Raw genomic sequence first — 26203 nt, 5'->3', positions numbered from 1 at the left:
CTGTGCTGTACTTTGGTGGGAGCAAAGTCTGGTAGGGCCAGTTGTGAACCTTGTAAGATACAGGATGAGAAGATAAATCAGTTCAAATCTAGAAATACTCTCCTACCTTGGTGCTTGAATTTCAGCACTCCTTCTCCAATGTTTACCACTGATTTTTAGTTATTCCCCAATCTCCCAAGCTTAGATATTTTCCTTCCGAGAAATAGCTCTTGACCTATCCTAAAGGCATGCTTACTGCCCTAACTGCTCCACAAAATGCCTATGGCTTCAGGCAAGTTCAGGCTAGCTGACCTTCTACTTCTACGCGTAAGCTGGTCACCCAAAGCACTCACTGACCTGAGTGTAGTCCCTTCCTCTTGGTTTCATCTGACCGTGCCAAATCCCCACCTTAAAGAGCAATCTGTGAAACTGCATGTTTTGATTTTTATTTTTTTCTCTCCTTCACTTCAGTATGCCTTTTAAAATATTTTACAATATTCAAGGACAGTGACCATCAATCTGCTTTTCTTGCCATTTTGGGATATATATTATCTGGGTGTTTGTTAGACACCCAGGGTGAATTAAAAGGGGGAACTGTGCCCTTAAAATATTGTAAATGTAAGAAGGGAATGTTGATTAAATCTTCTGTATTTTGGCCCTGGGTTGGAAATATTTATGTCTATATGCTACTTTCTAATCTGGTCAAACTGTTTGGCAGAACATATACACTATAGTGAAAAGAATCAATTAAAACAGCGTATGGTGAGAGGTGCTTTGAAGACAAAGATCAGCGCACAAGGATTCAGTAGAAATTAATCTCCCCAGTGCCAGTTGGGAAACTGATTTCTCAAACAGTACCCTTGAAGTAAGACCTGGCTGTTTGCATAAGGTACATGCCATCAGGATCTGCTTTCAAGCAGATATGGCTTAATAACTGTATCTAACTTGTCATGCAGTTGCAATGGATTTCTTTGCAGGACTCTGGGCATGAAGACTTTGGCCTTTAGCATCATTTGAAAGGATGTACTTATTCACTTTTGCTGTGTAAGTTTAATACGTTACATTTGTAGAATTTCAATATGTGATCTCAAGAAGTCAAGAATTTTCACGCTTCATGCTTAGATTATATATATTTTTTCTAATAATTTATTCACTATTGAAGGACTAAGGAATCATAATAAGGCTTTAGGAATTTAACAGGCCTGTAGATTCAACTAAGATTTTTAGGAACTGCAACAGTAGTTCCTTCTAGTAAGCTCTGACTATGTTTAGATTATGAAGTAGATGTAATTTCGGACACACGGGGTTTCTTGAATGTCCAGATTGATTATGCAGCTAGACCTGTTGTGGCTTCTCTTCTATGGAAACCTGAAAGTAAGAGTAGAGAGAAGGTTAAAAAAAAAAAGTCTTGCTTCTCATGGATTAAGCTGTGGCTAGGGCACACCATACAGACGTGGAACATAGAAGTGCTTTTTACCCCACAGTTCAGATGTAGCAGCAATGAATGAGAGAGAGTATTTGAGAAGGCGTTTCAGCCAAGAATGTTTCCATAGCTTTTTCAGGCTTTACTGGAGCATCACCTGATCACCTTAACAGAAAAAAAGAAAAAGAACCCAAACCCCAAAACTCCCCCCCCCCCCCCAGTCATACAAACAAATGTCATCATTGTGCAAGGTCATCTTGTAAACATTCATTAAATTCTCTATTGGAGCATTATCAAAGGAAAATCTATTATGCTGACAGTAAGCAAAAAGCACTTCTCTGAAGGAAGTGAAATCTAAGGATGAAGTATTGAAGTATACAAGTATCCTTGCATACTGGGTTTGTCTAAAAGTAGTTCTTCCTTTTGTTAGAAAGATGACTTTTTTTTTTTTAAGTTTTCCATAGTTCCTGCTATTGAAATCATGGTTAAAAAGCATACATGCAATAAAAGTACAGTTTATTTCCCTATCGTGTGTACCCGCTCTGTCTCCTACGATGCAGGACTAAATGGTATAAAATTTATTTGTGCTTCCGAGTAAGAGAAAACTGATTCGTGTACTCTAAGATACCAGTCACATATAGTCTAGCTGTACACATACTAGCACTGAGGAAAACACCTTTGCCAGAAGAGTCGGTTCTAAATCAGAAACAAGTTTACGTATTAAAAAGGAAAGGATAGAAACTCCAGGCTACTCTGTTACAGTAATCAGCGCCTTTTTGGCAACTAGCACATTTTCCCATTCCAAGATCTTTGCCAGAACCTAAAAAGATCTTTCTTCTGGTATTTGCGGAAAGATATAAAACTGATGAGTGCAAAGAGATCCAACATACTAGAATATATACAACAGGGGATTTCCATGTGACTGAATCTAAGTGCTGTCAGGTTACAGCTGGCAGCTATCAAAACTAACCTAAATTACTAATACTAACTTTAAATATTTCATTCCTCTGTCAAGAGAGTTATCAGAGTCTTAAAATTATTAAATATCCCAAAGAAAAAGAGCACCACATGAAAAATCTGTGTGCTGTTTAAGGCTGATTTCTTCTCCCCTTGACCCCATCGGTTCTTTATCTTAACTTCCACACCAAGGAAGTGGCTTTTTTTGGTAGCACTCACAGCACTTAAATGCATTTCAGGGCTTGGCACCTGGTCGGCCACTCACGAGCGTCATGGAAGTGCAGTATAGTAAACTGTCCTGGAACGCATTCCAAAGATAAACTTTGAATTCTGCAGAACAAAAGTGATAGTATTACCATGATTTTTCCTGGATCTGTCCCATGGAAAAGTGAGGATTAGGCACAAAGTTAGTATCAGATGTGCTGTCAAAGTAGGGCTGAGGAGAACAAAAACATCAGTATTTTCTCTTTTATCGCCCAAATTTACCAAACTGGTGAATCGTGGCAGTTTCATATCCATGTAAAATGTATTGTCTTGCGTCAAAACAATTAAAAAATCAATACTGCACATCAAACTAGATGAGACTGCGATTTCAGCTGAATTTCACTTTGGGCTAAACGGTTTTAAAAGAAATGCCTGATTAAAAAAAAACCAAACCAGACCTTCAGATGATTCATACGTGTACAGTTTAGAACATTAGAAAGATTTGTTAATGTTCCTGAGAACTGAAATCGCTGTAATTTCTACATTCAGTTATGTTCAGTATTGATGTGTAAGACTATATATGGGATGCTGGTAAGGAGGTCCAAAAATGGGTGTAATGACTGTGACAAAGTAGTTATGTGAAATGAAATAGTCAACGTCAATATGTAAAATTCATACATTTTGTAAGCTGAAATGCAGATCCTTCATTTCTCTATGGTACTATAATCTCAGAGTAAACCCATTTTAGGTTCAAATGCCTTGGAAATTTGATTCAAGATGACTGCGAGTGCTAATCTGATCCCAGAAAGAAAGGAAAATATGGAGCAGGAAAAGTTGGTAATAGTGAAATATCGTGCAGCCATGTTGTCACATGTTAATTTGTGCTTATGCTACCCTCATCAATGTATTTAGATCACCTCTGATTTGCATTTGGATGACTGTTTTTAGAAGCTGGGAGAGTGACCAGATGTGGATTTCCTGCTTTCACATTGTATCAGGAGTAAATTTTGTCCATTCAACATGCTAGTTTAAATTCTCTAGCCATTTGCACTCTTTTCCAGTTGTTGTACCTGGTATATAATTTCCAGTATTATTTATACTCTGGCCAAATTTGGCCCATAGACTTCCATGCAAGCTGCAGTCACTTGAACTCTGGTGGATTTGAATTTAGGTAATATACTACAGATTGCACTTGACTGGATTTGGCTCTATAGCCAAATATATATATATTTGGATCTGTAGTCAAGACTCATGATTGCAGTCTCCGATAAATAATTTCTGGTCTGTAATATCATAATGATATTAAAAGTTGTTTATTCCATTCAGATTGTTTTCACAATTTTTTAACACATTAGTATAGCTTTGGTTCGTTAGTTACAATGTTGCTTTCATAGGTTTGCAGTGACATAATTTCATTCCAACATTGTAACATCATACCCCATAGACTCACACTGACATCATTTTGAAAACTTTGAGAGGATGCTTTGTACTATTTCAAGGAAATTAAGCCTAAGTATAAACATTATTGAAATTATGCTACCTTCGTTCTCCCTTCATTACCCCGGTGTAAATTAGAAGACATTTTAGTGAAACCCATGGAGTTAAATAAGTTTATTTCAGGCCTGTTCATTTAATAGAATAATCTCTAGTCCTAATTCAGGCAAGATCTGATAAAATAATCTGTCTCTAGATACTTTCCAAATGTAATTTTCTTGGTTATGCATGTAGCTCTGTTGATTTAAAAAACAGGGGATGGAGGTAAGGGGCAGTTTCCAAATCTCTGCATCTTACTTCGGGACATCTGTGACTGTTTTTATAATTTTGGTGTTGCCCTGAACTGTTCATATGTAAGACTGTGGAAAACAAATCTTGAGACTTTTGTGTTCTTTGTCTGTTAGGTCTTATCTAAAAGCACGTGGACTAAGGTTTCCATCATAACTAAGAATTGCAAAACAGAAGGAATCTCAAGCGCTCTATAGGCAGCCAACCAGTACCGTGGGCTGTTTGTGCTTTGCACAGGTTTTCTGAAGTATCTTAGCGAACAGTGACAGTTCTTGTGAATAAAATCAGTCAGTGATGGTTGCAGGAATGTTATCTGAATATTGCCAGCTCACCAATATTTTTATTATAAGCCCTTTATCTCTGTTATAGGTGCTAGTAACCAAAAGATTCTTCCCTGAGATAATTTTCCCATAAAAGCTATAGCCGTGCCATTTCCAGTGATAGGTCAATGTGAGCCGTTATACTGCAGGATAGAGTTGGCAGTGTACTTACTTCTTGGGACCTTAGGTTTCTTAGATCATGTTTATTCCCTTATTGTGTTATTTAGTTCAAATTTACGTGAAAATAGAAGTTGTTTGTATTTAGACTGTACCACATATGTAAAGGCAAATTGAACTGGAATTTGACAACAGTGAGAACATAGTGTGGCTAAAAGAGATAAGGGTCAAATTTTTTTTGTGAATTGACATTCGAGTGAGGCCATAGGACAATTACAATGCAGAGACTTGCTGGCACTTGGGACTAAGGCGGAGACATAGTGTGAAAGAGTGAAATAAAATATACAAATGATGCATTTTTCAAAGAAAGACAACTTCTGTACAAGTAAAAAAGCCCATATGAACCTGGACTGAAATTAATCAAAAATAGCTGTTAGAATGAGTGTATAATATACTGACATTCAGTATAGTTAAGTATTGTTAAATATCAATCGTTAACTACTATCTGTTCCCCAGATACGTGACAAATAATAGAGGAGATACAGACGTATCGTGACCTTTAATCTTAAATGTTGGTCAGCTCATGTTTTTTACCTTGCCATGCTCTACCTACAGGGTTTATGAATCTAGGAGGGCATTTTTCAAAGAGGAAAAGGACACCTAGTTGAATGGAGCTGTATAGGTGGAACTCTATATTGAGGGGGGGAAGTCTTTTTTCTCTTCTTGACTATTCTGTCCATTATTTGTCCTTTTGTCCGTGTACCCTTCTTTATATACATGACATACCCGGATGAGGCAGGAGTGGCATTGGTCTGGAGCCCAGAGTTCCTTACTGCTTACAATAAGTGGTGAGGGTGTAAGGTGCTTAATGCAATGTGGTGCTCTCCTGCAACTCATCAAGGGAAGGAGGTGGAGTCTGGAGTGGTGGAAACATTCCTACCAGAGAAAGCATGAGTGGGAGGAGATGGGATTACAGCTCCTGCTGCACTACACCATGGGGGGAAGCAATTGGAGGCCAAGCATTCAGTCCACAGTCCAGAACTTTCTGGAAGAGAGTCAGGCTACAATATCTGTTTCAGTATATTGAGAATTAATTTACATCTCTATAGAGCTAGATCATGCTACTTAGATTTTTGGGCAAATTAACCAAGTTACTTTTAGGGTGTGAGTTAACAGCATGTCAACTACTGCACAACAAGTGTTCACATGCAGTCTTTCACCTTAAATGTTAAGCAATCGTCCCTACTGGACTGGTACTAAAATTATATTGCACCTATTCGAGGAATATTCTGGCCTCAGAATGTCAGACAGCTACGAGACTGGGCTGAGAACAGTTCCCAGTTTTCCCCTCCTTGCCATTTTGGAGTACTGGATCGCCACAGGGCACTTGTAAAGAGAAAGGCTTGCGCCATTCTCCATTTCTGTACTTGTTCCTTTGTGCTTCCATTCTTTGGCAGGTTTTAATTTTCTCTCACCTATAAGGCAGAGAGCAGATTTCCCTAAAGCTTGTGGGTTGTGGAAAGTGAAGGAAAAAAACATCCTGTAGAGGGAAGATGGAGGAAAAATAGGTGGATTCAATTATTAAAATGTAACCCATCCATAAATGCAATAAATGTACCTCAGCAGTGTTTACTAATTCCTGTTGCTATTAGAAAAGATTTTGTAAGCAATATCCTCAATGTAGCCACATTTTAATGAGTCTTTTTCATAGAGCATAGTATAAAGGAATAGTTTCCTTTTAATAGACCATATTGTTAGATATATTTAATGATGAGACTAGACAATAGCATGTAACCTTTTGAATTAGTCAGAATAAAGACCCAATGAACTTCTTTACTTCTCTATTCTAGGATCGCTAAGCAACCAAGGACAAATGGTTTTATGGCTGGCTGGTATATTGTATTGCTTTTAAAGGCTTTTTAAAATAACATTAGTTCTTTGGCACAGGAATAAATGGATTGTAAGCATATTACAGCTCCTCTTCAATCATTTCTGGGTTTTGGCACATGATCTCCTCAGACCAGTGTAGTCGCATGGCTGGGGCTTCCCCAGTTTTAAATTTCTCAATTTAATTAAACTTCATAACTATCATCATTGCAATGCATCGTGTTGGTGTTGTTCCTTTGTGTTTATTTCATTGGGGTTTGGTTTTGGTTTTTTGTTGTGGGGGTTTTTTTAATAAGCTGGAGTCACAGTGAGCTAGGGGCCTAGTGCACATTGAAATTGTGCGCTATAGTTGCTGCATCTTCAGGCACATGTAGGCGGCTCAGTAATTATAAGCACAGGCCAATTTCATCTGCAAGTGTTCAGGGAGGAGTCATGATAAGTGTTAGTCTTAAAAACTGCTTTTAATTTCAACCATAGCTACCCTCTGACTGGTTTACATCAGTTATTGGAAACTGTACTTTCTAATGTTGATGTTTTTCTCCACATATATTCAAAGATCCTGTCTTTGAATAACCGGCAAGCCAGTACACAGAAGAAATGGAAAAAATAAGTCTTGTTATGCCCAGCCTAGAGACTTGAAGTATAGAATTACAGTATATTTACTTGCTGAAGGTCATGCAAAAAGTATGTCTTAGAGCTTATAATTAAACCTCCATCTCTCTCATAAATTTGAGGAAGTGAAATGGTATTACAGTCGTTGTATACTATTTACTCCTATGGGTTAGATCAGACACTCCAGCGTTCTGCCAGTCCTGAAAGTAATTCCATGATGAGGTAAAAAGCTTGAGTAATGAAGGCATTATTGAACTTTTCATCAAAAAAATTCTAGGCAACTTCTGCACCTGAAAGTGTGCAGATTATCCTGAGAATGTCCAGAAAAATACAAGCCTTATTAGCATTCTTTTGTTGGGGCCCTCACTCCAGAGAGTTTTGTAGTGTTTTTGTTTGAGTGTCATTGTTGCTTTCTTGGAAAAAGATGTAATGAAATAACTTCCTATGTAAATTCCAAAAGCAATGTCATCTCAGCATAGCACACATTAAAGGCTATACAGAGGTGCTGCTAGATGCAGCAGTGGACATTATGGTTGTGAGAACTTCCCTTGGTAGAGCAGCAAGCTTTTCGTGGTGGATATCTAAGCCCAGACCCACAGCAGGAGCTGTTGCCATCAGCTTCAGGTTCAGTATAACAGTTCTTCTGTGGCAATGGTTACTTGTGACGTAATTCAGCTTGTGGAAATCAAATATGTGGCTACAGGAAGAGAGAAATAATCTTTTTCAGAAATCTCTTCGAACTAAAGGTAAGCCCGAATGAAAATTGAAAGTAGGGACATGCCTACCCTTTCAGGCCTCTGTGCTTGAAACAATGGGGCTGTGCTCTGGCTTAAATCCAGAGACAAGATTTTCCTCGGTTTCCAATGATCAAACAGAAATGATATCTTTTGTTCTATCCTAGGAGCATACAGTCTTTGTGGTCTTTGTCTCACAGCTAAGGTGGATGGCATGTTGCTATTGTGCAGGCCTCCTTTCTCCAGTCTATACAACACCTCAGACTGTTGTCTTTCCTTTCACTTACTTGATAGTGTCAAAACAAATGAGGCAGGTACTAATACCAAATGAGCTCACAGACTGCAGAAAATTATCTGAAGTTAAGGTACTGGTTACGCTGATCAGTGCATAAGACCTCTACAGTGTCAAATATTTTTTAGTTCTTCACAAAGAACTGACATAAAATACATGGCACTCAGTTCTTTGTAATCTGCTAAGGTGTCTGGGGATTTTCAGTTTCTGTTAGTTTTTATTACACAAGCAAGTGAAGAAGTTCTAACTATCCTTTGTGAGATCTTCACTTGCCCTGAACATCCTTTTTTGTTCCTTTTTCTCATGCATTTAATTGATCGTAGTGTTTGTCTGCCTCCTTGTGATTTTCTTCATAATTGCAATCCTGATGTGTTTGGTGGGTTTGTTTGTGTGTTTTGGTTTGGGTTTTGGTTTGGGTTTTTTTTGTTTGGTTTTTTTTTTGCACAGGCCGTGGTAAGCAATTGAGTTGTACTGTGATGACTCTAGGCATGCCATTTGTTATCTGTTTCTCAGAAATGCATAGGAGTGATGATGCCCTTGAGAGACTCATTAATGAACAGATGAGTGTGATCCCATACTTTGTCATCATTTTTTCTTCGTGTAAATGATAGCTGATGCTGTCATAGTTTCCTGTTGCTGACTAGGTTTTAAGTCTTATGACTCAGTAAGACATTACACTATCCTAAAAGTGACTTCATTTTGTGCATGGCTTTTTGCTGCTCCAGGCAACAACATTTCCTATTTTAAGTAATGTTAATTTGTAGCATGGGATGCACAGCTATGAAAAGTAGCTGTTTCACTAAGAAAGGGATGAAAATAAAAAGCTTGGAACCAGATCCAACTGTAAAAAATCCTGAAATTTTGGAATTCTGAATAAATTATTCTGTTATATGTTTGTTTGTTTAAACATTAGGACAGAGTGATGTTTTTGCAAATCTTTAGTTTGCAGTATAAGACAATGGGGTAGCTCTCTTTCATGACTTCATTAACATTATATGTTCTGGTGTTATTCTTCAGTGAAGTCTGCAGGACCTAACCAAGATCAGGTCTCTCATGTTAGGCATTGTAAAAACTCATACTAAATGTTGATTCTGTTTAGATTTTCAGATGATCAGATCAGACAAAGTAAGTGGAAGGGTAGTGAAAGAAAAAAGAGTGTGTTCGTGGAATTAATTTCTCAGGGTCATGAAGGAGGTGAGTCATACTAACTGGAATAATGGCCAAGCACGCATCCAGTTCTTGATCCATCCTGTCTCACTGACCTGCTTGGACTTGAGGTCTGTAAAAGCTCAGAAAGTCAGCTAGGAAAAATGTTTAAAAGCACCAATTGTTGGGGTTATTCTTTAATATTGGGGTTTGCGGTTTTGTTTTTTTCTCCCAAAGTATTACGACTTTGGACTTAACACGTTAAACTGAAATACTAACAACCAACTTGAGCACGTTGCTATACCTATCTCAACTGAAATTAATTTTGAATGTTGGGTAAATCTAAACACGTTAAACATAATTTTAAAATTTATAGGTCATGATTTTTACCACTAAGGGAGCTGGCAGCATCTTTATTTCAATAGGAGGCAAAAGATGGGCATGTTAGTTTTCAACACGACATGGTTTCAACTGGAAGAAAATCCAGACGTGCAAGCAGGAAAGGAATGAGGGGACCAGAATTATAGGGAGCGGTGTGAACTGCCTTTAAACGCTGGTGGTTTAAAACAGCCGCTAGTGAGTCCAACTCTGTGTGAAATGCAGCTGGAACTCTCATTGTTTGAGGTAAGGTAAGAGATTTCACCTTCTGGCTCTGAGCAATTTGTGTTCATAGACGCTTTATATCAGTGTCTCTGTGTGATTAGAAAAATACAATTACAGATACTGAAAGCTTTACTGCAGCAAAAAATATTTTCAGCTACTTTACTCAAATGTTTTTCTGCTCAAGGACTTTCCAATCTCCACGATGTGCCTGGTTGTCATATGCTTTAAGTGAAATGAATGACTTGTAATAATGAAATTTCCCTTCTTTTTCCTCTGCACTTGTGAGAAACTGCATTCGACTTGGTTGCTTTTCTGTACTTAGGGTAAGCTCCAGCTGCAACACTGCTGAAAGCATCCTTTTAGGTTTAATGTCTATAGAGGTCAGAGCCTGTCTTGTCCACTGAGGAGAATGGTGGTTTGGGGAAGATGGCCTACAGTCACTTTCGCGACAAATATTACAAAGATCGCAACTGCAAGAAAGCTATTGCTGAGTCTGCTGTACTGGTATCCCTGAGGATATGGATGCATAATGAAGGAAGCACATTTAACTCCAGCTTCTGCATTAATCTTGCATACACTTGAAAGTAGCTGTTTGAAGCAATGTGGAACGTTAAAAAGAAAAAATCCAGCCAGAGTTAGGGAAACATACAGATTGCTGCAGTTGGACGCATATGATAAATCAATCTGTGCTAGACTTATAACATGTCTGTGTCACTTATCACATGCCCATCACTTCCATAGGCAGGCAGTGAGAAGAATTTTGTAGATGACGGTGGAGTTTTTTGTGTTTTTTTTTTTTTTTTTATTGGGTTGCGGGAAATATTTTATTTGACTGTTTTGAGGCTGTTATTCAGGAAATTAGGAGAGACAGAATGAGTCTTGAGAAAATAGCTAGAAAGCAGATGGCACTTTAGGATTCAAAAGAACATTTTCATGTACTTCTGCATTGCTATAACACAAGCATGTTCACATGCAACCCACGCACATTTGCATGGTGAAATCCTAGATTTGTTGCATTCAGTGGCAAAATCTAAATGGATGATCACTCTGCACGGATAGACTCTGTAAATGACTTAATATCCTTACAGGAATATAAATCAGGAGAATTGTGATGGTCTGGTTAAAATTAATTCCTTTTGTCCTTAGAGAGGTTTCTGTTTTTAAATTTGTGCACTGTTTATAAGCGGAACTCATTTTTATTTCTTATTAGATTTTGCCTCTCGAACTCATTCTGAGTAGTATCTCGCTGCTCCAATATATTGATTTCAGTGGTATTCCTTGAGGGGTAAAAACTTACTTAACTTTAGAACGTGAGACGGAATTGTCCCCTTAGCTTTTTGTTTTTGAGAGAGACTTTCCAAGGCTCAAAATGCTAACAGGAACATGAACTATCTACAATTAAGAAAATTAATTTTTTTTTTTTTTTTCAAAGGTAAGAGTAAAGCTTTTTTCTTTATAAGCAATCACTCATAGATTTATTTTGGCAGCCTCAGGCTTATGTTTTTGAAATGTTTTTTCTGAAAGACTGTCTTCCCCTCCCCCCATTATTTGCTCTTAGTACATCTGGTTTTCCATGTCTCCATCCAGAGACAGCACTTGCCAGTTTATGCTTTCTCTTTCACTTAACCTCATAAACTCTGTCTGATTTCTTTTTCTGTATTTAATCTGTTTGCCATATCATCTCTTCTGCTGAGGGTTGCATAAAATATTTCTTACGAGTCGGTGCTGTAGCTAGAAGGAACTGGATTTCTGTTAAATATCCCACATTTCAGTTGATAGGTCTTTGTGGCTAGCCCACACATAAATGTCTGGAGGGGATGCAACGAGAAAGCGTCACCCTCATTGACCTCATAGCCAACCAGGTGCAGGGTCTCACCCAAAGTGCTCGGGAACGCATGATCTCTTTACCTACAAATGCCATTCTGAACATGACTCCCGCATCTAATTAATTTTCCTTGCCATTATTCCTCCTTGTCCAAGAAATAAAAGCCTCCACTTGTCAGAAATTCACTTGCCTCTTAATGAATAAACAAATGTGTTTACTTCTGTCTGCGTCTGAGTCATTTCTCGCACACGAAGCACTGGCCTACGCAGGATGCTTTTTTCAAACAGCAGCCAAGGTCTAGTGTTACATGTACTATTCCCAAATTCTATAAAATTGTGACAGACAGAAACTAAAAGTAAGGGTTGGGGGAAAGTTTAATCAAGACTGAGAATCCCAAATGTCCAAACTCTCAGGTTATTTATATCGGTACACATCCAAAGATGTATCTTGATTTCAGTTAGATAAGCGGGAATACTTTAAGTAATTCTTTCAATGAGTCTGCTATATTCTGAAAACAGAAGTAAAGACTTTAGTTTCATTAAGTGCAACATTTGTGCTACAGACAACACTTCAATTTTACTTTCCCCAGTGCTTTCCCTTTGTAAAAATGTTTTATGCAACTTTGCCTTTTCCTTAACCTCCGGAGGTCGATAGGCTGTTGACCTTGAGGTGTCTATGCCATGCAGAATTTACGTGGCTGTGCTTTCACCCTCCAAGCCAATTCCTGGCTTCTTCATGTGTATGAAAAGTGGCTAAACTCCTGTTCTGTTCTAGAGCTTTGCAAACGAGGCGGGCTCCCTGCATGTGTATTCAATCCAGAGCTGAACCAGTGGAACAGGCAATTTTCTTCATTAGTTTCCATCCACGTGCATTTGTGTTTTATGTCATTACACCAAGCATATTCGCTTCATCTCTTGCCAAGAACAAATAGAGGGAGGAGGTTGCATTTTTTGCAATGTGAAAGGGGAAAAATTCCAGTTGCCTCGCTCGATTATTTCTTTTGCAGAAGGCGAGATGTTATTTCATGGGTTCTAAGTATCTTTAATGGTAGAATGACTGTGGAAATGCTACCGCCTAAGCTGGGACCTCCTCGCTAGTCAACTGATTGTTCCTCAGTGCCTCAGGCTTAATGAGATCTTTCCATTCACTTCACTGTGCAAGTGGACCTTTCTTCTGTCTTACCCCATTCCCCTAAAATTCTCAGTTCCCCTGACACCACCTTCCATATATGTCTGTGTATATGCTTCAGGTCCCAATGTCAGGTGTGGTGTGCAATTCTCTTGATCATTGCTCCATAGTTTCAATCTCTACCGTCTCTTCAGATGCCTGGGTGTCAGCTAAAAGTCATCTCTATGCTAGATCCCATAATTTATGGGACAGTGTTGTCAGACACGCTTCCAGTTTGTCCTTTGAGTCTTTAAATTGTCTTTCAGTAGTTTTAGTAATTACTGTTAGTTGCCCTGAGATCTTCCTCTCCATCCTTTGATATTCCATGTCTCACATCAATTCAGGATTTCTATGTGCTGCTTGATTCTTGCTTACTGTTAGATGCCTGTCAAAAAGAAGCTTTCTCTCCCCTGGCTCTTAAGTACTGCTGTCTCTAATGTTGCAGTGGGTGTTTCTGGGTCACCTGTTTGTTATCGTCTTGCTCATCCACGCATCCTGAGAAATCCTGTTTTCTACTCTCCCATTCTGTCACCGCCCTGCTGTTGCTTGTACTTCGGATAAATCCACAACTGCTGATCTTCATTGTTCCCGATGTACGCTGTTAGATTAGATTTACAGGAGCATTGTTTTCAGCAATTGCTGTTGCCCGTTTTGGGAGGCTGCGTGCTGTTCTCGTGTGGTCTTTTGCTGAAATATCAAATGGAAAAAGCTTCTGGCATATCGTGCCTAGTACCAGTGTAAACATGTCATTTGCCTGTTCTCTGACTGCTTTAAGTGGAGGTCATGGTCCGTAGTTATCCTCCGTTATTTCCCTTGGATTGTATGAGGCTTTAGTCATCTAGCATCTTATTCACTCTGTTTTCTTAGACACCCTGTGTCTTGAAGCTGAAATATATGCTTCCTGGCTTCTTTCAGATCTTTATAAACTGCCCTCTTTGAGCAGCTGTTTGTTGTAAACCAGGACGTAACTAAGAAGCTATCTCAACTTTTCCACATATGTACCTCAACTAGGGGAAAGCTCTAGGAACAATTTATAAACTCTTTCCCCTTGGTATTGGGTTTCTAACCCGATTACATGCTAGTTTGCTGAGCTGTGACTAAATCTAAATGAAATTTAGTTTTCATTTTATATTGCTGTGATGCATGGTGAGAAGGATTTGCCTCCTGCATAAACAATAACAGAGGAGCAGGATTTAGCTCTCTGTAAGGGTGAAAGGCAGAGACTTGATATACTTGTTCGCACTGTCCCCAGATTTTTAAAGGTTTATACAAGTTCCACTTGCCTTCCTGTTAGGGGGAATTTACAGTCATGTGTGAATTGTACGTCACTTAAGCAGTCTTAGAGCATTTTAACTTTCATCAGCAGGTAACCAGGTAATATAGGTCATACCGACAAGGTATGTTAATATATGAAGCCTCTGTTTTTGAGCTACAGCAATCTGCTTTCAGTCGAATCACTAGTTGAATCACTCATTTTTGTGCCTCTCTGTCTTCAGCAGGATACAGATGTCTTCAGTTCCCAGTTGCACCATCAGCCCTGTGCTGAAAATGTGACATCTTATAATAGTGTTTCATAAGCAATGTAAAGTAAGAGTTTTGACTGATAAGGTAGTTTAACAACTCGGGTAAGTACTGGAAAAATAAATTGAAAAGTTGTGAGGTGGAAATCTCAAATGAGGTCGGTCCAAAGATCCTCTAGCAGGAACTTGCAAGTGGGATAAAGAAGGTCTGACAAGAAACTGAGTCCCAAGAGAGAGGCAAGGGTGTTCATATAATTCAGGTCAGCCTGACTTACCCTCCTTTTGCTTAAGTTTTTCATGGAAAGGAGTGTTTTTGCAAGTGGAAGCAGTTGCTGAATGGGATGAACGGACAGTAATGTCAGTCTAGAAAAAGGACAAATCAACATGCAAGCAAAATGACTGATCAATTAAATAAGGATGAGCTGGGTGAAAACAATTCACTTCATATTCTAAATGAAGAGAGCTCTCTGCAGTGTGATTTAGTGAAGTAAAAAAGTTGATGATGTTATGCATCTTTTCATAGAAATATCTGTGAGATAAAAAGGAGAATGAGAGGGCTGCTTTGTGAGGGAGATTTAATTAACAAAGGACACGGTGGATGCGGTTTTAAAGCCCTTATCCTTGGGGCTTTTTCAGAAAAGAAAAAAAAAAATTACTTACTTGAGCAAAAGGGTCAGGTTCAGATTTCAGAAAAACATGACCCAAAATACATTTTGAAGAATTGGATACATTCCCATTGACTTCAGTAGGAACTGGATCAGTCACTTAATGAAAATACTGTGTAACTGGTCTCATTCAGTTTTATTAGATTTCATTATGTTTCCTCTGAGACCTTTTGGTGCATATGTTAGTTAATCTGCTAGGAGACCAGGAGTTAGCTTGCGTACCTCACGTGGATCATTTTAATATCAATGTTTAAGTATTTTCAAGCTTGCAAGCATTATGCTATAAGTATTGTTAGTGAGCCTTCTGGTTTTGTGGCAAAGTAATAATGCTTCATCACGTTTCAAACACCTCACCCTTTGCTACTTAAAGATTGGCATTTTCATGTTGATGCGAAACAATCTTAAGAAGTCAACTTCTATTGTCACGGAAAAGCCTGTGAGCAAGGCAGGATACACAAGTAACACAGTCAAATAACTTAATACCTGAAACAGCCACGTTTACTACACAGTATTGAAGAACAAAAATCAGATACAACTCTGGCTTCTGAAACTTCGTCAGTCACGCCGGCAAAGGCCTGAACTGGCAGCATCATTTTGAGAAATAAGAGTGCGGGCTAGCCCGGTCTCTGATCTTTTCATTAACATCTTCAAAAAGATGACATAATTTACAACTGCGCAACGGCTTTCAGCTTTGAGACCACCAGCCATTTTACAAAACCCACAAAGAATTATGTTTCAGGTCAGATCGGAATAAGCAAAGTAGAAGTAAGAAAATCTCCATATACTGTCTACCCAAATTCACTATGTTCTGTGCCAAGCTTTCAATTTATTCATTCCTAGTTTAATCCTCCCTTAAAAAAAAAAAAAAAATCCCTCAATCAGAGAGGAGCATCAGTCTCACTAATGTTAAACTTCTTATTGGAACTCATTTTGTTTTGGCTTTGTTTTCAGTGACAAATGGAAACAGATACAAAGTCCCACACTTTTGTCTCCTATTCCTTCTCCCAAATTAGTATCTGTTATTGAGTAGGCTTCCAAAATTTGGAGAGTGGTTCTTCACTTTATTTATATATTTGATCACTTCCATTTCTACTTGATTGCAAAAATCTGTTAATAGATTTAAGTGTGAAACAATAGGTAATACCTATTTAATTTAATCCTATACTACAGTAATATTATAATAATAAATTCTAGTACATAATATTCTATTGTATAATACTATAAGCTTGTATCACTTTACAAATCCTGAAGAATTTCTACATCATTTTTGAGGCTCAACTATGTGATAGAAAACTGACAAAAGTCTGCGTAGGGAAGACAATTTAATGAAAACACATTTAATCAAACATTTTGCCCTTCATAGGACAGTGACTGTTAAAGGTGTGTGTTGATTGCCCACTAAACCTTGAGTCTCTCGTTATGTCTTAACTTATTTGAAGATAGGTGTCTTTTTTTTATTTTTTAATTAAGTTGTCTTTGAAGGTACAACAGTATCTGTGATAGAGGACATTATTAATTAATACCAATATCTCATTCTTACTGCTGAAAAAACCCAACCCTCACTATTGATGTGAGTCTGATGCGTGTGTCTGAAGCGGTTTGGAGTTGAATATGGAAAATGGTACCAAAATATGTCATTGTACCCTAAATTCTTATTTGTTTTGTGACAATGCCTTTGGGCACCAGGCACAGATCAGGGATCTTGCCATATATATAGTGAAAGATAATGTCTGTCTTGAAGATGTCACTATATATAGTATACTGCACCACTAACATTCCTTCTTTTATATTTGGTACTCTAATTATAATAACAGTTCTCACCTAGGAGGATTAGAAAATTAGAAAATTAGTACTCAGCTCAGTTTTGCAGAAAGCCTGACTGAGCAGATTTTAACTTCAGAAGAGATAAGGATAAGCTTAAAACTCCTGTCTTTACTGTGGCTGACCTCCTAAATGAAAGTCCTGTCACCAGAGAGATAAGTCTGTAGTCGTCTTTGATGAATTTTGTTTGACTGAGTGAAACGATAGCCAACTTTTGAAAAGCAGAAAAGCAGACACTTACACCTGCCATTTTCCATTTCATGCTTCTCATGCTTAAATTGCCTTTGGGGTATTTACATGTGCAAATGATTATTTAGATGCCTTTTGTATTTGCATATGCAAAGTCTGCTTGTTCTTTTGATGCGAAACAAACTTTGAAAAAATGACTTGGTGAATTATAGGAGGCTTCTGATCTATATTTAGTGTAAGGCCTGGTCTGTACATGCTTTGAAGGTTCTATTGGTGCAAGCCTCTGTGGCTGCCTCACCTGGAAAATCTATCAGGCTTCAGTGTATCAGCAGCCACTGAAAATAATTTCAGCTGGAACTATACTGATACAATTTTTTTGTTTCACCTCTTTAAGTTAATACTTCTTTCAGTTCCCCCCACCCCGTATGTCAGTCAATAGACATGGAGAATATAAGCGTGGTGGTGTTGCTGAAGCAGTTGGGAACTTTATTAGGTTCTACATGAAAACCGAGCTCCTTGTTCAGTGAGAAATATCACTTGACACAAAGCAATAAAGGTTATTCTGCCCCAAAATGGAGATTTAGGGATTCCGATGAATGCCTCCATTCTATTTTATTTTCCACTATTCATATTTACTATAAAATCAGGAATGTTTGCATTTGACTTGTTTCAGGAATATAGACTTGAACCAATGAAGCTTATAAATCATTTATAAAGAATCATTCCATCCCATTCTTTGTTTATACAGCATAGTGTAAGAGATCGTTTCAATAAACTGAGTGGATACCTGTTAATGTGTTTGCTACGGCCCAAGATATAACATTAAAATAAAATTCTTTATAATTCAGAAAGTGTGTTAATTATAAACCCCAACTCTAGCACAGCTAGAAATATTGTGACAAGCAATTAGTGTGCACTCTGGACATGTTTTTTTCAAGCTGAGCTTTTTTTTATAATGATTTTTCCACCTAAGTGAGATTCATTTAGTGTGATTTACTACATATAAATCCCTGAAAATGAGGAGGAGATGTTGAGCCAGCGAGCTGTCTATTTTCCATGTCATTATCATGGTGTCTGCAGAGAGGGGAAGTGCAGGCTCCTTTATTGGGGTTTTAGAATGACAACACAGAGACTCAGTGGAGGTCCCTAAACAAATCCATATGTAATGACTGGAGTGATACAAGTTGCATCATTTGGAACTTTTAAAACTAGTAGACATAATCCAAAACAGTTTTGTATAATCCTACATCAAGAGGGGGGCTAGGCACAATGTGACTTAATGAGGGATGACAGGGAAAAATGAGGAGTGCATTTTTCCTGTTTTTCAGGTGGTGAAAGTTTTTTGGTTGGTTTGGTTTTTTTCTTTTTTTTTCTTAATACAGTCAGATCATAGGATAATTCGGTTTGGAAGAGACTAATACACTATTGCCTGCCAAAATACACATTAATATACTGTAAGTAGATTACTTCAGTGTGGATAAATAATTAATATCTAGAATTGGCTACATAATTTGCACTTTTTCAGATTTGCAGGGTTGAGGTTTCATTTGAATTCCTTAGATGTGCACTTAGGCACATAAGTGAGTTCTTAAAAGTCTAAAATAAGCTTTGTTTTATCAGGCTGAAACTTTTCTCTAAGAAGACGACACACAAATTCAATGACAAAAGGAGACTGAAAGCCAAGAAAAAGAATAGTTGGAGGGAAGCTTTCTAGCTTTCTAGCTGGAAGCTGGTTTTCTTCTCTGTCCTCTTGGGAATTGCTCCCACGATCCCTTGTGCCTAAAAGGGTGAACTCTATGTACGTAGCAACAGTAATGCCTCTTACAAAATGTATGCTAAAGTGGCTGTAAACTTTTTAAAATAGGAATGTATCTAAATCTAGCCAGACCGGTGTTTAAACGTGACGGTACACCAGGATTTTGCTATAAATTTTACAATGAACTCTGGAGATAAAGTTGCATAATCTCTGCTAACAAGGTATTTTTAACGTCTGTAATTACATGGCTTGCAGCAATTAATCAGGAGACTATTACACATTCTTGATGGTGTTTTCAGATCACTGAATTCTCAGGGAAGTAGAAAAACTCCATGTAGCAGGTTACCTACAAATTTCTGAAAATTCACTTCCCCATTTGAATGTGTTTAGAAGACTTGGTGTAAATGCCTACTACCGCCTACTACTGCGTTTACTGCATGGCCATGTACTGGAAAGGAGTAAACTGTCAATATGATAACATCAATGATGATGGAAATATGACGTTGCTAAACATCACTATTAAGTACTGCTAATCCATGATCCACAGGGCAGCACTGCAGCGCTTTTTCTTTTGTCCAAGGCCCTTGCACTTGCTCCTGTCAGGTGTCCTCAAAACGTTCATGGAACCAGTAGGAATCCTAACTCCAATCTGCGACGGGCTTGCCCCATCAGAGGCCAGCCACTCTCAGCACGTGTTGCACATCTGCGTAGTTTCCCTCAATTTCTTTTTTTATCAAACCCATTTTCAGACCAATTGTCAGAGCTTTATCAGACCAATGGTCAGGGCCCATTCAGCTCTCCTTAGTATCCTCTTCTTGGCCAGCCCCCAGTCATGACCTGTTTGAATGGAGTATTAGCATTACCTGTTAACGTGAACTTTTGTATGTTTTGGTGACTGTCAGGGATGTTGAACTAATATTGCCAGAGCTTCTGTGAAGGCATACAGCTAGACAGGCTTCTCTGCACATTGCCAGTCTTTCACCGTCTTTCTCAGGGCCCCACCAGGCTAGCCCTGGCTCTACATTAAATGGTAGATGTGAGGATTTTCAGTGGCCACCTTCAAGAGGACCTAGGTAACTGCTAAGCATTGGAATTGCTGGGGATTTTGAGAACTGATTTTGCTGGCTTTAGAGCTTTACCATTAAAAGTTTTTGCCAGGAGAAGGAATAAAATTTTGACACTTGATGACAGAAGCCTTGTTCTCTGAAGCAATAGTGTCTCAAGTCCCCAGATAATATTTTTTTTCCATATAGATATGTGCACCAAATTCCAGGAAGACTTCACCCTCTGTCAGCCACCCATGCAGCCCCAGGCTGCAAGTTCTCTCTTAACATCAGTTCTTCAGGTCACAACTAGGAAGATGCTGAGGGAGACCAGTGTCTTGTGTGGAAGAGATGTCCTACTCCATGAAAATGTCCGCATGAGCTATGGTCTATGGAATAAAATGTCATTACTTGACAGTACCATATGCTAGATACAGGCCCAGAGACTCGCTGGGGAAGCTGGGTCCCATTCTTGGTACGAGTTTCGTACCCTGCTCCACTTTTTTTTTTTGCTAAGAATAGTTAGTGAATAATGCTGAGATTTGAGACAGACTTTTTTTTTTTTTTTTTTTACATAGACGGAAGGGTAGATCATCAACATAAATGGTACAGAGAAGCTGGAGCAAAATGATTCCTAAATAGCATCGGCTGGGGTTGCAGCAAAATCATAAAGTAGAGGTGCCGTGTCTGAGCGTACCGTGTGTGTGTGCGTACTCACCTCGGGCATCGATGCCTGCAGCGACGGCAGCGAGGCCTTCCAACTTGCTATGGGTAGTGATCTGACACAGTGATGTGGATAAGTCTTAACAACACTGGGATTTCCTTTGTGTTGGCTTGCGACGTCTCTGGGGTCAGTGTGAATATACATCGCTCTAGAAGCCCATTTCATGATGTAGTTCTGCACATGTCTCAAAGAAGGTCCCCTAAACGCTAGGATACGAGAACAAGGGTTATATCTACTGATGACAATGAGTCGAAGCGGCTCATATTCAGTAAAAATTAATAGAAATGTATTCAGTTCTTCTCTTTCCCCATCTCATTAACGTTTCACTTTTGGAGTGCAAAACTTTCTTCGCACAGCCACTGGTGTGATGCACTGCATTATTTTGCCAAACACCTTTGGATTTTATAGTCAATATTCTCTCAGTATGTAGCCTACATTGTTTCTGAAGTTGGCCTAAAATCACACCAACTAACTCCAGGCTATGATTTGCTTTAGGTTGCTGTGTTTGGCTTCCAGAGCCCAGCCCAAGTCAGTAGGATTCTTTCCATTGGCTTTTGCAGTACTTGGATCAGATCCGTAGTGTGTAATTCCTCCTCCCGCTTCCCCTCCCTCCCTGAAATATTCTTTAAGAAAGTTATAATATAATCTGAACGATAACAGTATTGGGCCAGATTTTCAGTTCCTACAAAACCGAATAGATTTTTTTCAAGCCAGTAAAACTATGCTCATTCACATGAGCTTAATATCTTTACATACAGCCTAATATCTCTTTAATAAGCCATAAGCTCTCTAAACTTATTTATGTGAAAACCAGAGCCATTTAGACTATGTTTCACTTTGATGCCAAAGTCCTATGCAATGACAACTTAGTTTACCTAACTTTTATTGACTATTTTTCATGTTATCTCTTGATACACCCTTAACGCATACCAAAACAATCTGTAGTTTCTCCCTCTGCGATGCTATTGTCTGGTTATCTGGTTTCTCATATGTTTGCTTCACCATAGATTCAACTTAAACACAGATTCTAGAGAGAACGGCTTTAGTGACAGCCCTGCTTCAGACGCAACTGAAATAACGAAGATTTATGGCAATCGTAAACATATGTTGGATTTTATTTTACAGAAAGGGTTTTCTCAGTTTCTGTAGTTGGCTGGATGGTGGTGTGAAAATAGACACGTGTCATGAATTTATTTACACTGATAACTGCCTAATAACCTCATTATTGTAGAGTCCAACTTTTTCTTTCTCAGACATCTCATGCAATGAAAAGCTGAATTGGGTGGATCATAAAAATCTCAAAAGTTTTATCTCCAGCTGAAGTACGTTGAGGAGGAAACTGCTTTTTCAGTTAGAAAGTAGAGCAAGTTATTTTATTCTTTTTTTTTTTTTTTCCTTGGTGAGAAATCCTTTATACTTCTGTGAACCTGGAGCAATTCTGAAGCTAGCAGAATTATTCTGGATTTGTGCTGGGGTTACTGACATCAAAATATGGCCGTAGGAGTAAAATGGTCCTTTTGTGGCACAGCACAGCATGAACAATGGCTATATTTAGGATGTAGGAAAACCCAGTCTCTATAGAAAGCAAGCATTCAATGAATTTCAGAGTAGTATAATAATACAAAGAGAAAAGAGGGGAAAGACAGAAGATGTACATTTAACCTGAGAATCAGGAAATAACATACCAGCAGTAGTTTTTATTTGTCTGCACAGTAGTCCCTAAGGGAAATTGAACCAAACATACTTTTTGCTAACTTTCCATTCCTAACTCTTAATCAAAAGTCCAGATATGAAGTGCTCTTGGAACATGAACCCCCCTGTGACAGTACGTGGAAGCTGAAAGTCAGCAACAGTTAACTCCCTCCCACAGCACCATCACGTGTTGTAGTGGACCAAAGTTGGGCTTCAAATGTTTTAACGCGAAAAGTTTTGGGGGCATTTCTCAAATGCTTTTTTAGGCATTCAAAGAGGAGGAAGTTGCTAAATAAAATTCTGTAGACTGTTGTCTCAAGGCTGTGTCACCATTTGAATTGCTATTTTCAAACCTGATGTAAAAACCATTTGCTTCATTCATGATATATTGTCCAGACTAAAGATACGATTCAAATCTCATACTGCTGAAGGCTGATCATAGCATTATCAGTTCAAAATGAAGTCTTGAAACTAAAATACAAAGCTTGAGATGAAAAAGTGTGATTGGTGAAGATGTGACTCTGATTCTACTTGCATATCCATGTAAATCTAGAGAAAAACCTCACTCGTGTATAGCTGTTACAGAGGCTAACGCTCCTACAACCCAGAGCAACAGCACAGACAGTCTCAGTAGCTGAGAGGTGTTAATTAAACTAAGAGTACTTGAGTGTGCTCTCATTGGGATGGATCAGAAGTGACTTTATTTTTCAGTATCTGTAAAGCTGAATTGACTTCCCACTGTGTTTCACAGAAAAACCAAAATGCAGAAGCAAGAATTGCCCTGCATTAAAAAGTTTTAAATTAAAACTTTCAAACAAGATTTCATTTGCAGCTGCTTATTCAGATGAAGAGTTTGATTCCTTACAAACTTACTCCGATTTTCAAACTTTAGAAAGTTGTACAGCTTTCCATGCTTTCTTCACTCCAGGTGAATCTGTCTCCTCACATAACAGAAATCAAACAACATATTTTTAGTCTGAGGTGGGGTGTTTGTTGGGGGGGGGGTTGAGAGTTACATTTTTGCCTTTTATTACCTGTGATATTGTTTGAGAATTTTTCTTGTTTTGTTGCCTATGCTATGTGTACTAATCTGAATTGTGCTGTTACGAAAGGCTTATGTGCCACTTAAGTCTCAATTGCAAATACTGTCACCCCTCGAGGGAGTTTTGGACGTGTAGAAGAGCCCATATACTCATCACAGCCATAAATCCAAATGTTACCCAGACTACATTAAACAGCTTCTAGCATGCCTTTTACAGGGCCAATTTTTAATTTCTGGCGCTACGGCTAAATGATGTTTAGCGGTTCATGAGATGTACTAATCAAAGTATTTTTCAGTGCATGATTTATGATGTGGCTTCTATAGAATATGCTGCTTTATGATCCCTCGCTGGTATTTATTTGACTGTTCTGCATGGAGAACTAGAGGAGAGAAATTAGTGAAAGTGCCAACTGAAGTCACGGGTGCAGATGTGGGAGAAGTTACATTGGTACTTGGTGAAAAATCTTATTTGAGTGTAGGCAGAAAATGAGCGTGGATCTGGAGGATACACATCAGAGAGAGGTACCTAATTTGGCAGTTAGATATCCCTCTCAACCTGAAATTCCTTTGTAGGTCAAGCCCCAGTGTTCCTGGAATAAGGCAGCAAGCGTAAGCAGTACTGAGCTCTCCTGCTAGTAAGAGCCTGGGGACTTTTCTTGTATTTTCTTTCCCAACTCAGCATAAATTCAGGTATCTCCAAACAGTTCCAGATACTTTATTTCTGGTGTCCCTCATTAGACTAATTTAATTGCAACATTGGACTATTTTAGTTAAAATGTATGTCAGCAATACTACTTTGTTAAACTAAAGGGTACTTCATTTTCTTAAATAACTTCTTTGATATTTTAAGAGATAGAGGAGATGGTTTTGGTTGTTTGCCCTTCACTACTCCTTTTATATAGATCCCTAGCCTATAAAGAAAAGCCAGTTTCAAGACATATAAAACGGTGTCTTTACTAACATATTTTCAAAAAATTAATCTGAAAACTATTCGCATTCCCTAACGTGTTTATACTAAAAACATGAAGAACAGGATCACTCGGTGCTACAGGACTAGAAAAACATGTAGCATTGTTTACATAAAATATTAGTTTTAAACATGATCTCATTTTTCTTACCTTTTTAATTTACTCATTACATTCAAATAAAAACCATTCTACTATTTCTTTTCCTTTCCTTCTATTATAAAGCAGACTACTAACATACGTCTGTGACTTTTAATTAAAAGTCAGCACAGCTTTTTCCAGTAGAAAAAATGTGATTTCCCAGTGAATGGTTCCCTCTCAAGAGGTTTTGGTTTTTTTTCCCGTCTATGTAATTTCAGATGCTGCACAACAAACATGTGATGGTTCGTGTTGGAGGAGGATGGGAGACTTTTGCAGGTTACTTACTGAAGCATGACCCGTGCCGAATGTTGCAGATCTCCCGAGTGGATGGGAAAACTTCTCCAATCCAGAGCAAGTCTCCAACCCTCAGGGACATGAATCCAGACAATTATCTGGTTGTTTCTGCCCATTACAAAACCAAGAAGGAGATTAAGTGAAATAAGCTTCTCATGTGATTGGGATTCTATGTACGTAGGTCCAAATTATTTTCTCAAGTGTAGTAAATTTAGTTTATGCTTTAAAAGGACTTTGGAAAATTTAAGACAGACTGGAAATGGCAACCCATTTTGAAAATCTTTGAACTGTAGAACTATTTATTTCTAGTACTGTATCTTTTATAGCAAATTACCCTTGATAGGCTAATTACTACAATCAGATAAGAAATAGACATATATTTTTAGCCAAATTATTACTCTCTAATATGTGAATGTATACTTAGAGTTACATAAAGGAGTGGATCCTGTTAATGGAAGAAAATACACAATACAATATATTTGTATGAAAATCTTATTACATTGAATCCTTGACTGTTAGGCTAGCTGAAAAATATATATCTGCAGGTGGAAAAAGAATATTTGTGGAAATTATTTGGTAATGCCTTTTGAAATGAAATAAAAATTGACTATTTTTATGGGTTGCAAGATTTTCTTAACCAGTAGAATATAAAGACTTACTGCATGCCAAACAACTTCCCAAACTGATTACTTAAAAAAAAAAAAAAAAAAAAAGCCCAAGGAAAAAACCCCCACACCTTCTACTCTTTAAAGCTAAAGACAATGCTCAGTGCTAGATCTGTACGTAGGTCCTTCCTGTTTTTTACAAAGTTGCCCAATATAGAAGCATGGGGAAGTTGAGAGGTTGCCCCTTCCTCTGTCAGACAATACAGATGTACTGGGAGGGTGATGTACTGCAACCCGCGAAGGGAAGCAGGAAAAGATGCACAGCCCTTGGACTCGACGAGCTTCAGAAGATGCTAGTCCCTCCTGAGTCACAAAACACTACGCTCTTCTTGAAGCTGAGCTTTTCCTTCCCCTTATTTTTAATTTCGTTGGTCATGCCAAATGTGAAATATTCATTACCCTGTCAGTGGAATGATTCACATTCTTGTAAATCATTCACACACCTCTAAAATAGCTAAAGGCATATGGGGGCTTAGTTCATTATTTTGGCTACTTTTCTGTGTTTATATTTGGTAATTTATGTGCCTTGTAACATCCTAGAAAAATCATTTTATAGGATTATTTCACTGACTGTATAAATTTGAGCAGAACTCAGTTGTTTCATTACAAATGAAATAAAATTTTTTAAAATACTCATA

The 26203-nt window shown here is 38.2% G+C and overlaps 1 protein-coding gene across 5 annotated transcripts in view; it reads left to right on the top strand.

The window, feature by feature from the left end:
- GAS2 (growth arrest specific 2) overlaps positions 1-26203 on the top strand; it is a 98440-nt gene extending 72237 nt beyond the window's left edge. For all 5 annotated transcript variants that reach the window (XM_052811720.1, XM_052811722.1, XM_052811724.1 and 2 more), the window contains exon 8: positions 24825-26203. In XM_052811720.1, the coding sequence (XP_052667680.1) occupies positions 24825-25043 (219 nt within the window). In that variant the 3' untranslated portion in view covers positions 25044-26203. The remainder of the gene's footprint in view (positions 1-24824) is intronic.

The sequence above is a fragment of the Harpia harpyja genome, chromosome 16 (genome assembly GCF_026419915.1).
Source record: "Harpia harpyja isolate bHarHar1 chromosome 16, bHarHar1 primary haplotype, whole genome shotgun sequence".
In the NCBI taxonomy this organism is placed as follows: domain Eukaryota; kingdom Metazoa; phylum Chordata; class Aves; order Accipitriformes; family Accipitridae; genus Harpia; species Harpia harpyja.
This window is presented reverse-complemented; position numbering and strand designations above follow the sequence as displayed.